General features: G+C 38.8%; 1 protein-coding gene across 5 annotated transcripts in view; it reads right to left on the reverse strand.

Moving 5' to 3' along the window:
• Window positions 1-488: 488 nt before the first annotated feature.
• Window positions 489-13,797, reverse strand: part of KIT (KIT proto-oncogene, receptor tyrosine kinase) — a 53,044-nt gene continuing 39,735 nt past the window's right edge. For all 5 annotated transcript variants that reach the window (XM_030239529.2, XM_050973862.1, XM_050973861.1 and 2 more), the window contains exons 12-21: window positions 13,549-13,653; window positions 13,351-13,461; window positions 11,562-11,712; window positions 9,702-9,790; window positions 9,223-9,350; window positions 6,816-6,938; window positions 4,266-4,377; window positions 4,073-4,172; window positions 3,332-3,437; window positions 489-2,218 (exon numbers count right to left, since the gene is read on the reverse strand). In XM_030239529.2, coding sequence (XP_030095389.1) covers window positions 2,093-2,218; window positions 3,332-3,437; window positions 4,073-4,172; window positions 4,266-4,377; window positions 6,816-6,938; window positions 9,223-9,350; window positions 9,702-9,790; window positions 11,562-11,712; window positions 13,351-13,461; window positions 13,549-13,653 — 1,151 coding nt within the window. In that variant the 3' untranslated portion in view covers window positions 489-2,092. The remainder of the gene's footprint in view (window positions 2,219-3,331; window positions 3,438-4,072; window positions 4,173-4,265; window positions 4,378-6,815; window positions 6,939-9,222; window positions 9,351-9,701; window positions 9,791-11,561; window positions 11,713-13,350; window positions 13,462-13,548; window positions 13,654-13,797) is intronic.

Consider the following 13,797-nt stretch of genomic DNA (forward strand, 5'->3'; position numbering starts at 1 on the left):
ACATATCCATAAGTGTTTCATAAACTTTCAAACACTTACATATTTATACATATAGTTTTTGCATATATATATATAAAAAAATATTTTTGAGACTCAAGGACTGAGAATAGTCAAAAGGACATTATTGCTACATTTCCATATTTACAAAAACAATGCATAAACCCATTCAAAACACCAAGCCATTGCAAAATAAGTTTCAACCCCCCAAAATTATAAAAATATAAATTTCAAGAACGAAAAAACCCAAACCTCTTTCAGCTAAGTGTCTGTAAAGTACCGAGACATCTATAACAACTAGTTTGTCTACAGTTGCTCCAAAAGCCAACACGTTACAAAAGAGCTTTTATAGCATTAAACTGAAAATGCTCAACAACTAGTATGCATAAGAGTGCATCCAAACAAATGGCTAACTTTGGAAAGGTGCAACAGCCTAAGTTCAGTGCAAATGGCTAATTTTTTTTTATTTAACTCTGAAAGACGGATTCCTGTAACAACAAACCAAATGCACAGTCATAGAAGGAGCGCGGTATTCCACGTAACCCAAAATATACTACCAGCGTGTGTATTTACAATTACCTTGTATTTGGGCAGTTACACATTTGAATTGCATGTAAACTCAACCAAAATTCTGGTAAAGTAAGTAACAGAGTGCTTAAGTGCATTGTAAATAAATTGGTACTCAAGTAGTACTCTGCCTCTGAGAAATACTTCTCTCAATGCCTTTACTTATTTTTAGGGGTCAGAAACAAAGGAAGAAAAGAACCAGCAGTGTTCCTGGTGGGAAGAAAAGGGGTTAGAAAAGACTTTTAGGCATAACCCTGGGCTCAACTGATGCTGACCCCAAAACTTCATGTGTTTCAAAGAAGACTGAAAGGATTCTTTCTTTTATGCCATTTATAAATTTGGCACTTCTCAGTTAGACTTTTCTTCACTATCATCTCCAGACTACCAGAGAAACAACTTGGGGTGGAGGAGAATAGTCCTTTCCAGTTAACACTATCCAAGACTGCCTGTGGGAAAGATTCACCTGGGAAGACAAGATAAAGAAAGGGCCCCCAGGAGAGCATTATTATTCTCTTGTCTCCCTTAGATAAGATGACTCGTTAAACGACCTCTTCTCCGGACACACAGTTTACTGGAAGCAGCCTTCCTCCTGTTTTTTTGACCAATCTGGCAGGGCCCACCTATCTTTGGTGAACACTTTTAGATGCAACTATTAGCAAAACAAATGTCAAAGTCTTTGGGCACACCAGGCAGAGGGCCACAGAAGCAGTTCAGGCTCCATGGTGGTGTGAGACCCAGCAATGGGCAGCTTAATGCTGGCAGGGAATGCACCAGTGGGAAGTAGTGCATATATCCATGGAAACAGTGCAACTGGTCTGCAAGGCTGACAGCTCAGGTGGGAAAATGGATAAATGGATTTTCATTTTTCATAAAAATGAAAATCCATGCTCTTCCTCCTTTCTCCTCTGGTTTAAACCCCAGAGCTCCCAGGAGAGTTTCCAGCTGTGCAAATCAGCTTTGGAAGGGTCTTGGTTCCTTCACCTCTTTTTCCCAGGTAAATATAGCACCCTCACTGGCCTCCAAACTGTAATACCTGCCTGGGAAAGCCTTTCAGGCATGGCTGGATGTGGAAAGGGGTTTACAAAACCATTAACTTAATACTTGTTTATTTCATAAATTCAGAAAAACAAGATTAACTAGAAAATGACTGTATGCATTCCAGGCACAGATCCAGAGACGAATCACTGCAGATTTGGTTTGATCTACAGTCATCTAATTCCACACCCTGGCTTAGGATTTCTTTTGTCGGATGTTTTTTTCCTTCACATCTGGCTCTCTACTGCAAATACACACAATATAGCAAAATATATACAGCTTCAATTAACACTGCAATGATGCCTGTAACCGTGCTCAGCAGATAAAGTTTATGTATAACAGTGCATGGTAAAGGACAGTATTACAACAACGTTTCAGATACACAGTGGTAGTAGTGAGTAAAAGAAAGAGAAATTACTGAAGTTGTCCCTCTCTCAGCCCCTGCACAAGACAAACAGCTAACACATCTGATCTCCTCTCCTTCACATGCCACTCAAACATCTTCGCGTACCAGGAGAGGCTGAGTTGAGGAAGCACTGCTGCCCACCGAGTTAATCCTCACCGAGTGATCGGGAGCATTTCCTTGACTGGAAGCTGGGGTTGAGAAGTTGGCATAAACCTGCAGAAGCCAAAGACTGGTGTCAATACTCTGCAGTCTGCTCCCTTCACACATTCCTGAAGAGCATTCCTTTCTTAGCCTTTTCCCACCGTGTACTATGCACTGCTGTGGAGGGGTTCCAGCTCAGGAGTTTCTTTGCAAATCAAAACAGTGTCACAAGGTCTTGGGCTTAACTGCTACTTTAAAGAATCACAAAGTTCAATCTCAGTTACTAAAAACACTACCTTCCAACTGCATGCCAAATTTCAGCTGAGCTCAAAAAAAAAGAAATAGCTCAGGTTATTACTAAGCTCCCCCAAAAATCTCACTAATGATTCCTTCAGATTCTTTCTTTTGTTTTAGTAATGCCTGCACCTGCCAAAAATACTCTACAGGATGCAATCGAACACCAGCAGCTTTCAGTTTCCTCTTTTCTCAAATTGTCAGGAAGCCATGTACTCTCTGCCCAAACGAGGCATCCAGAAGGTAAAAGGAAGCTTTATTTTAAAATGAGGTTTAAATGTACTTTTGTAAACCCCAGTAACACACGAAGTTATGGAGAGAGAAAATCCAAGTTTAGGATGTGCCTCTAGTTTTTCTTTGGACAGTTTTTTCCAGTTGCCTGCTCAGAATAAGCTTTCACTATGAAATGGCTGAAAGAGCAGCACACACAATTTGTGAAAATGTACCTCCAAGGTTATGTAAATGGTATTAGGGGAGGGAAGTGAGAAGATACAGAAGAGTGTCAAAGGCTCCACCTATTCATCCAATGGCTTTCCTAATAAAAACTAATTGTATTTATTTACGAGATGTTTCTCAGATTAACAGAATTTTTATAGTTTAGGGTAAGATGAATATATGCAGTACCACTGCATTTTGTAACATCAAAATCGCTGTGACAGGTCTATTGTGAGCGAGAAACATCAGTAATGCAAAAAATGTTCTGCAGCTAATAAATGTTGGATATGGGCTTAGATAGATGCTGTCTAAAGGAATAGCCCAAGTATCATTCCTACTACCCAGACTGATGCTGCAAAGCTACATAAGTAATACCAGAAATGCAGTGCCTGGGCTCTTTGCTTCTCACAGCTCTAGTGTTACATCTTGCTTGAAACTGCTTAATCCATAACTTACCCGGGGGGCATTATCTGAAAGCTGCTGCTCTATCATCTGTACAATTTGTTTAAATGTGGGTCTCTGTAAGGGATCAGCATCCCAGCAGCTCTTCATTATGTCATACCTGCAAAGATACCAAAATTAAATACTGGTCATGAAGAAATCCTTAGCTCTTATCTCTCCTGCATTATTATTTGAAACAAAATCATTGCATCTTCTTCAAATGACTTTAAGAACAGGAATGTTGCTGCTAACACCTGTGTTTGTGAAAACAGAGAACTCACCACTAATGGGAGACTCTGGACACAGTGTTCTTTGGCAGCTTGTTAAATACCAATCCATTTACAAAATAGTGAATTAGGAATGTCTCATAAAGAAATCAGTAGCCAGTCCTCTTGCTGTCAGGAAGTAAAGCACAAATGCAGATGCTCTACAGTCTGGTGATACATCTCACTGACTTCTTTATCTGAAGTAAAAATGTTGAATTATGTTCTGTGATCTGTCAATAATTTATTGACAGAGAGCAGGTGCCATGACAAAGTGATCAGATGGCACAAGGCACGAGCGTATTTCATTGCTTGTGACAACACAGGCATGTATTCTGCTAGTTAAGAGTACATGAATTATTTAAAACATGAGAAGAACTTCAAAAAATTACAATGGGAAAGTGCAATGAGCCTCAGTGCAAGAACAGAAGCTTCCCTTTCTTCACATCTTTACTGATGTTTGGATGATTGGAGGTGCTGGTTGCTCACTTACATTTCAGGTGGTGCACACTCAGGGCTGAACATCCTGTATCCTTCTTTGATCATTTTATAGAACTTGGAGTCCACAGGTATCCCTGGATAGGGGCTGCTTCCTGTTGAGAGAGCAGGTGAGCAATGTGATTTCTGCATCTACAATAACCCCCAAAATGAAACAGATATGAAGTACACACCATGAAGGAGCTTACCTAAAGAAAAGAGCTCCCAAAGCAATATCCCGTACGACCAGACGTCACTCTCAAAGGTGTAGACGCAATTGAAAATACTTTCAGGTGCCATCCACTTCACGGGAAGACGAGCCTTTCCAGGGGACAGGGAAAAAATTAAGACAATGTACAAAAGGAATAAAGAATTGACAAGGTAAAATCAACTCCTTCTGGTTTTTTATGAGCTTTAAATATTTTTAAAATCAAGAAGTATCCAACCAAACTTTTAGCATTTTAGAGTCTCCAAGTGCTGCATTGCTAGTGATCCATTTTTCTGTGGGTCTACCAAGCTAATACTATTCCTTGCACTCTGATTTTCTGAATACTGTTTGACTCCTAGCATATCAGGAAGTCGGAGGAAAATAATATAAGTGCTCATGGCATGGTTACTTAAGCATGTAAGCAAGTCTACTTTGGTGGACTGGCTGGCACAGGCAGCCAGATAAGATTCACACAGTCAAGATGCTTCAAGGCTTTAGTCAATACATTAGCTCCTTAGTCTATCAGTAGAAAAATTTTAATTCAAATAAAATAATATATATTAATATATATATATTTTGGGCAGAAGTGTTGATCTGCTGGAGGGCAGGAAGGCTCTCAAAGATGGAGAGAGACTTTTTACTAGGGCCTGTGATAAGTGAACAAGGAAAAATGGTTTTAAACTGAAAGGGCATGGATTTAGATTGGAAACAAGGAAAAAATTATGAAGAGAATGGTGAGACACTGGAACAGGTAGTCCAGAGAGGTTGTGGATACTTCATCTGGGCAATATTTCCAACACTGAAGATGTTCAAGGTCAGATTGGACGGCTCTCTAAGCAACCTGATCTAGTGAAAGATGCTCTTGCCCATGGCAGTGGGATTGGACTAGATGATCTTAGAAGGTCCTTCCAACCCAAACCATTCTATGATTCTGTGATTCTATGAACTCATGAACTTAAAGAATAACCTAGACAGTTGCACACTTCCCTCCTAAAGTGTTGGTCTAAACTTCCTACTCCCATGACCCTTTATGATCAGGCAGCTCTTGACCTGACCTTGAGCCTGAAAGTAGCTTCGTTACACTAAACACTACTCAATATGTTGTCACAGCAGGCACTCATGAATTATTTCAGCTCCTATTGCTCCCTAACCTGAACCAGGGGCTGGTACTGACATTGTTTTGAAGACCAATAAACCTGTCTGTCTCACAGCCTAAAATAAGGATGCTGTATGTACTTGAGACATCAAGGCCTGCTGGGTAACAGCACAACATCAGAGTTATGTCATACCTGAGGTACCATGGATTGACTGAAGTTAACTGCATGGCAAATCCCTTTGGTTTGCCATGAGATGCTCAGGCGTGGCATTTTCTCTCTTTATCAGCTTGCTGAAGCCAGGACAGGTAAGCTTTACTTCATGTACCGTCAAACCCCTAAGTAATGACCAGCCCCTCATCATTAAGATCATAGAGGCCTCATGGGAACAAGGGCTGCCTTGCTGAACAGGGATCTTCTCCTTTGAAAAACTGTGCAAGTGAAAGTATACATACTCTGAAGGCAGCAGCTGGCTGCACCTATCTGACACAGACTTAAAACACTAAGCCAGGCAGCATAAATCAGTCTGAGATGCAAAATACCTATACTTCATAAACACTTCCCCAGCTTAACCACAGAGAAGCTCAAATTTCTTTTGTAGTAGGGCTCTTTTTACTGCTCTGGCACTTTAAAGGGGGCTGCAAGTGCTGCCAAGGTAATTTGCATCACTTCAAAGTGCCTTTGTACCCCTCCAGAGGTTTAATAGGTACTTGTAAAGTCGGTACTCTTCTACATGGGAGGTTTTAAACTTTTCTCATCAAAATATAGTGTCTTGCTCCAACCCTGTTACAGGGTTTGAACTACAGCTGCAAGCAAAAGCTGTGTTTGTTACACATACAAGGTCAGGATGTCTCTATTGAATCAGAGGAAATCAAGATGGTTTTGCCTCCCATTGATGCTCTAATCAGTAAATTCATACTTCAGTTTTCAATGTCTGAGTGCTCCCTTACAGAAAAGGAGAAGCTGGAAAACCCTGATTATTTACATATTTTTTAAAATAAACTATAATGGACAAACAGTCCAATGCCCAGGGGAAATGTTTCCAAATAATTCCAAAATTTAGGACTGGGATACTAGAGAATTTCCATGTCAAAACTAGCAATTACTTACAGAGTAAGTACTCAAAGGTACATTCATGTGTAATAACAAGACTGGACATTATACTGGTACAGCAAAAACATCTCTTCCACTACAACACACATTCAGCTATGAGCACATATTTTCCAGTATAAAAAGTATAAACCAAGGATTTTTTCAGCACACACATCTATGTCAGAAATTTCCCCTCACAGCCAACATGGAGATATATACATATATATATATATAGATATATGTATACACACCAGAACTGGAAAATCCAGATTTCCATCTAAGTACAAAAGACTTTTATTTGCACATCAAGACAACAGGAACTTGCTTAGCTTAAAACAAGTGTATTAAGTATCTTGTATACTTACATTTCCTTTGACCACGTAATTTGAGTCATTCCTTATATCTCTTGCCAAGCCAAAGTCACAGATTTTTGTAATTCGACCATGAGTTAGAAGAATATTTCTTGCGGCCAGATCCCTATGAATGCACTAAATAATGGACAAACAAACAAAACTAGTTGATGATATCCCTAACAGGCTTGGTTACATGTTTACTTAGCAATGTAACTTACTGTACTATGCATTTTAAGGCAAGCTGTAAATCACAATGAAGCCATGTTCTAATAAGCTTACTCAGATGAGTAAACATTCTGATCTCGTATCTTTACAATAATTACATCAATCCACAATAATAAGGTTGTCAATGCATTTCGTTTAGAAAATACCAGTCACAGTCATTGAATTTTGCTGTGTTTCACATTCTCAGCTAAAATTTAATGCCCTTTTTTCTGATTTATTGAAATAATCACTGGCCCATATATGTTTGTTAAAAAATGGAGGTAATTCTCTAACTAAATGATTTCTTCTTTCATCTGGAAAGAAGAGTATTAAGGTTCAGCTTTACTGATGGTATTTACCATGCAGGCCACAGCCAAATATAACTGAAGACAGTTCAATTTTTCTTTTTTCTCTGAAATACAGAACTTTTGGAATTTCTAGCCAAAAAATGGCCTAAAATATCAAAGGTTATGAAAATCAAGCTGAGAAAGTAACTGCAGATTGCAGAAGTAACTTAATCTCTGTCTCTTTAGCATGCTTACATGAGGAACAATTTTTAGTAGTTCCACTGTTTTGGTAGGCTCTCATTCACCTCTGTATACAATGCATTCTGCACTTTGCATATGTAAAGCTGTCATACAGCACTGAAGCAGTATGGCAAAGGAATGGCCAAGAGTCAGTATGGCTTTGCCTTGTTTCTCCAGAATCAGTACAGTTTGCATGGAATATAGAGACTTTGTCCAAGGGAGGAAGCTCTGATGAAGGCACCAAGTGCTTAAGGCAGTTGCCCTCCCAGAACAAACTCCTATCCCAACTCCTGCACAGCCTTGACAAGTTGTGGAAGAGCACCTGGGCACTCTGCGTGCTGGTCTTCATGGACCCTCCTGCCTCAAGGATGTGAGGCAACCTGAGGTACCTTATCTACCAGCCCACAGCAGTCTGCATTAACTAATTTAACTGCTGGAGCCAAAAGAGTGTAAGTATACAACAACTAAAGAGGACCAGTAACACCTTAGTGCCTTGCAGTTTAATTCTGTGATACAGGTGTTAACTGGGTGCTGCCAGAGCAATGCTTTGCATTACTTCCCATCCTCAAGGTGAGCTGATGTTACATTCTTTACTGCCTTTGCTATTTAACGCCACTGTGTCTGTAAAAATGGAAGGACTATAAAGAAAAAGTCACCAGGAATAATACATAGTGGATCCAGGGGCTAGTCTCTAGAAAAACAGAAGAAATACAGAATGAGTGTGCCAAGCACTGCATGTCCTCAGCAGTGAAGGATGTGAGAGTGTGGTGAATCTGTGTATCATCTGTAGTATGATATGTTTGCATGTCAGGACTGTTTTGAATGCGTTGATAGATGAAAAATAAACTAAAGGGAAGCTTATGCTTTGGTTTAGAAGAAGGAACAGTGGGAGAAAAAACACAAGTGCAAAAAGTTTTAACGTGCACTTTCCTCAGAGCAGAATTCGAGATACATTTCCCAATAGTAACACAGGACTCCAGGATTGTCTTCCTTTCCTTGAATTCCCTAAGTTTGGTTTTGCACTTTATTTAAGATGCACCTGTAGTAGTTACATTAGTTATAATGTTTACATGTTAAATGCCATTTTTGCAATAAAATGCAAGAATAACCACAGGGAGATACTAATTATGCTGTGCTTAAGACTTCTTTACAAATCCCCTTCTTTTATGCAATACTTCTCCGACGAAACCCAGAGGAATGTCTATAATGTTCAGTTAGCCAATGAAGATTTTTTGTGGGTCTCTCAGCTGATCTTATCTTTCCAGAAAACTAAAAATCAAGACATCTCCTGTGACTTAAACCATGCTTAGAAAAAAGAGCACACAATGCGTGCTGTTTAAGGCAATATTCTGCATGAGAGAAGTAGCAAGTGCAGCGTTGTTTAAAACTCATGCAAATAGATACCTTTGCACTGATTCTACTACCCTCAGCAGTGGATAGGCAATAGCACTGATTCACATTGACCTCTCTTTTAGGGGATATAAAACATCACTTTTGGCCAATAAGCTCTGTACACAACTCCAACACCAGGTAAAGCTTCAGATATGAGAGGGAGCCTATCAGTTTGCAGTGCTTGTTGAAAAGAACATAGAAATATTCAGCATTTAAACACACAGACCACCTTAAAACACTGAAAGTGACAAAAAAACCTACTGATTCTGTTCATCTCTGAAAAATTTTTAACTTACGTTTTTGGAGGCAAGGAAGCTCATGCCCTTTGCCACCTGGTAAGAAAAGCTTAGCAGGTCTTCTACATCTAAAGCAAGTTCATCATCTTCCGGCATAGAAAGGGTAACATCCTGATCAGTGTAGGATCCTACACAATGTAAACAACAACAGCTTTTGAGTTAAGCAAGTCTAATCATGTAGAAATCATGCAGAGTTGTTTTGACATTAAACAAAACAGTAATTTTAGTAAGTACCAGTCTAGAATCACATAAATAGCCCATCACCAAAAAGAAAAAAATACTGATACTACATTTAAGTGTGAAGAAATACAGGACACTGTAATTTAGCATATTGTTCTTTTTCAAGCCTTCCCACATCAATTACTGAGTTTTAAGCGTTCCCATTCACAAAGGACAAATATGCTAAAACTGAACAAGTCTATGAAGCCTGTCTTCCTGCATTCCCATCAGCAAACAAAATTCCTTGTCACTGAACTCACCAGACTTTATAGGTCGCTTCTTGTCAGCCTTTGGTGGGACTGCATATGACACTCCTGGTTTCATGTCCATGTACTCATTGGCAACATCACTGCAGAGGCAGCAGAACAAAAGAAACATAGTTTAGTGAAAAAGGTCTCAAAGCTAACCAAACAAAAAGCCAACATCAGGCAAAGCTTCTGAATAATTGATTTACAGATTATCAGTTGACTGAAAATTCGTGGGTGTGTGAAAAAAATGAGGAAATGCCTGTACAGAAAGAGAGGTTTGTTGGTACAGTTAATGGTACACCTCAAAGTTTGGAGTTTGGCTCAGGTGAGCAAACACAACCATTCACATAAATACTGTTTATACAGACTTTATCCTCTTTATATTAACATCCAGATGTTTCACAGGATCTGCTAGTCCTTCCTTTTTCTGCTTAGGCCAGCTTCTACCAGACTATTTCAGCAGTTCAATTAGCAATTGAAATGCAGAAGACAAATGGTAAAAAATGTTGAATTCAGAAATTCCCAAGTTCCATATGTACTTCAAAAGATCAGCCAAGGCTTGGGACAGCCATCTGCTATATCTTGTAAGTTTAAATTTTCTTATTGCTATATATAATTCAAATGTACCGATTTTCATACTATATGGTTTATAAATATACAGTTAGGCACCTTTAGAAATGATGGATGTACTTTGGCATTTTTCACTTCATTACCATTAGAATTCATATACTTCCTTAGCCTGAAACATCTGCTTAGTTTAAGAACAAGGAATGCAGCCACAGAGCTAACATGGGAAGGAGCAATGAGATCACCAATAGATTTAGAAACACATCTGACACATTCAGCAGCAGTAAATACTAACATAAGAATCTTGTAAATACTCTGCTGTTAATAACTAAATTTACAATTTGCAGTTTGTAAACTCAATTTACAGTAACTCAATATGCTTAAACAGCACGATCCCTTCACTGAACAGAGGGCACACCTCCAATGGCAACCACAGCCTTATGTTCATCACCACAGTGGTCCCAACCTCTCTGGGGCGTCCCCAGCTACCCATTTATTGCCACGGCACAAACAGCTTCACCAGTACTATGCCTTGCTGGGATAAAGAACTTTTCCACCTCCTAGAGTCCGCCTGCTCCTTTTGCTACTGCCAACACAGAGTAATGGGCCCACTGGGGCAATAAAAAGACTAAAATTTAGAATGGGCAGGTATTTAAATGGCCCCTAGGTTTTGGTAAGCTGTCTCTCACTTTGCAAACGGAAGGAAATCTGCTTGGAAACGCCCTTGGAAAGAACTCTGGGATGGTATATAAAACACAGCAGTTAAAAATATACTGGAGAATTAAGTACAAGAGCAATCTCAGAGCCACAACACAGGTTGTTTCACCACAAAACACAGTGAGCTGTCAGTGGCAGCCTGCTACTGACATTTTAAGACACTGGTTTGATTTTTTAAAAAGTCCTTTCTGAAGGCAGGAATTTGGGAGAACTCAGGGTACTAACGGTCTGACACTGGGGAAATTGTCATTCAAGCTGCCAAATAAGCACTACCAAGGTTTAATAACAATAAACACAAATATGTGCAAAAATTGGAGCCAAGGAGGTGCATGAAACAACTGCAGAAAATTTGATAAAGAAGAAAAACAAAGAGCGCATACAATCCACTCTGTATACAATGACACTCTTGGAATAAACCACCCCCTGAACAAATAGCCTCTTAATTAAATTGTTTTCTTGTGCAGCAGAGAATCTTCAAAGCCTGCTGCATTAAATGTTTCTCCACACCTCTTATCCCTGATAAACTTTGATTTCTCCTCCTCCCCAATCTTCCAAAAACACAAGTACATTTCAGCAGGTCATACTTACGCTGCAGGCTCTGACTGATGCAAAAGGTTCTCATAAACAGCTGCATCTGCATGTTCTTCATGTTTTGGACAAATAAATGAATCTCGTTTTCGTCTCAGAAAATTCAAAAGATCACCGTAACAGCAATATTCTGTAATGACCAGAGTGGGACCTGTAGATGTATGTAAGATTTAGAAAGCTGTGAGTATCATTTTTAAAGCAGAAAATCTTACATAAAGCTAGCATTCAGTGAAGCACACAGGCTGGACTATTAAAAAAATCACACTGTCTAGCACTGTCTAGACTTGAAAAGTTATAGAAAAGTAGCCCAGCATCTTCCCTTTCACAGATGAACAACTATGGTCCAGCTAAAGCTGTGTCCCAATTAATATTCTGCCCCTCAATAGCATTGCATTGTATAAAAATTAAACAAATAAGTCTTTTTCTCTTTTTTCATGTGATAATGTTTCTGGCCAGACACATCTGTTTGATTTTGCTCACTTCCTGAAGGAAGTTATTTGTTCCAAACGTTAAGAGTAACTCAAGCTTCAAACATTAATCCTTTTGATTCACTTCTGTTTACAGTAGAGCTTCACACTCCTTCAGTAATGTTTTGGAAATGATGTAGAGTGTTATATTCTGCAGTATAATAGGAAAAATCATTCAAACAGAACAGCCCGCTGCGACAGAAAACTACATTGCACAAGGTCTTAGAATATTAAAATGAAATCAGAGAAGGGAATCAAGTCATCTTCAGCATGGATGTTTATAGATCAAGTATATGTCTTTTGAGTGAATGACTCCAGCTACGGACCTCGAATATGTAATTACACTGCATGTTATTTCAACTCTAAGTTTACTCTGTACCATCATTTCCTAACCCCATCGCTTTATTTCAATTTTTCTGCAGTTAAAAATTATAGTTTTCACAATAGCAAAAGAAGTGTTTGTGGTGTGATTTTCTTACAGACACCACATTTTTTTCCACCGAGAGAGACATGCATTTGGGCCAGTGAGTCGTCTTAGTTGGACACTTGAACAAAATTGTTTTATACTATTTTTAAATCATTAATTGTGAGAAATGTTTTGCCTTAGTCTTAAACTATGAATTTTTACAAGTTCCTTTTTTTTGAAAACTGTGTAAGAAGGAATACCATCTTTCATATTAAAATGCATACCAATTAAAAATACAGGTTTCTATCTCTCTCTATTGACATTTCAGGAGGTTTTGGAGCTGTAAGTTTTGTAGTTTTATTGTGTAAGAAAACAAACTTATGGAGTTAATACTAAATATGAAACATTATGTTTGTGCAATAGTTTTTTCGGCAAATTACTCTACTCAACTTTCTGCTGCTTAGAATTTGTACTTTTAGTGTTGCCTTAAGGTACACTTGCAGTTTAAACAGAAGGCTGAAAGACTAGACAAGACAAGCCTGTTGACTTCACCTTGGATACCAACAAGGAACTAGTTCTCATTAATGTGGTGGACGTAAAAATTTATACTGTACATTTTGTCATCTCTCAAGAAGCACCCAAAGGTTCACATGAAAGAGATTAAAAGCAACCATCCTGTTTAGCTGCAGCCACACTGGTCTTACTACTGGTTTTACGATGAGCCTAAAATCTAGATTCAGTAAATCACAGGTGATAATCATGATGATCTGCAACCTGTCTAAGCATGAAATATAAGATTTGATGAAATTTATAATTTCTACACTTAGAACTGCACCTGGGATTCTTCCTCAAAAAGTCCATCCTCCTGGCAATTAAAAAAGAACAGAAATAATCAATAATCTGTAGATAACCCCACCTCCAATAGTGCAAGCTCCAAGCAGATTCACGATATTAATGTGGTTTCCAAGGTAACTCAGCACTTTGAGCTCTGACATCAAGGCTTCTCTCTCTGTTAAATGGGCACTTGCTGCAAGGCAAAGCACAGCCCTCAGTACGTAACACACCCACCAGATGGAAGAGAGAAAACATGGTATAATATACTACAGCAACTTACTTTTCAACATCTTTACTGCTACCGTCATAGCAGCATCAGACTTAAATAAACCATAAGCAGTGGCTTCAACAACTTTCCCAAAAGCTCCAGCGCCAAGGGTTTTACCTAATAAAGCAAACAAAATACTCTGTAACAACTTTGAGTACTTCCTCCTGTAGTGCTCAACATCTTATTTTATTATATCAAGGAAGCTATTGCAGACACGCCTTCTTGCCTTTTGTCCCAAGGCAAGAATAAGCAATTATCACT

This window comes from Serinus canaria, chromosome 4 (genome assembly GCF_022539315.1).
Source record: "Serinus canaria isolate serCan28SL12 chromosome 4, serCan2020, whole genome shotgun sequence".
Classification (NCBI taxonomy): domain Eukaryota; kingdom Metazoa; phylum Chordata; class Aves; order Passeriformes; family Fringillidae; genus Serinus; species Serinus canaria.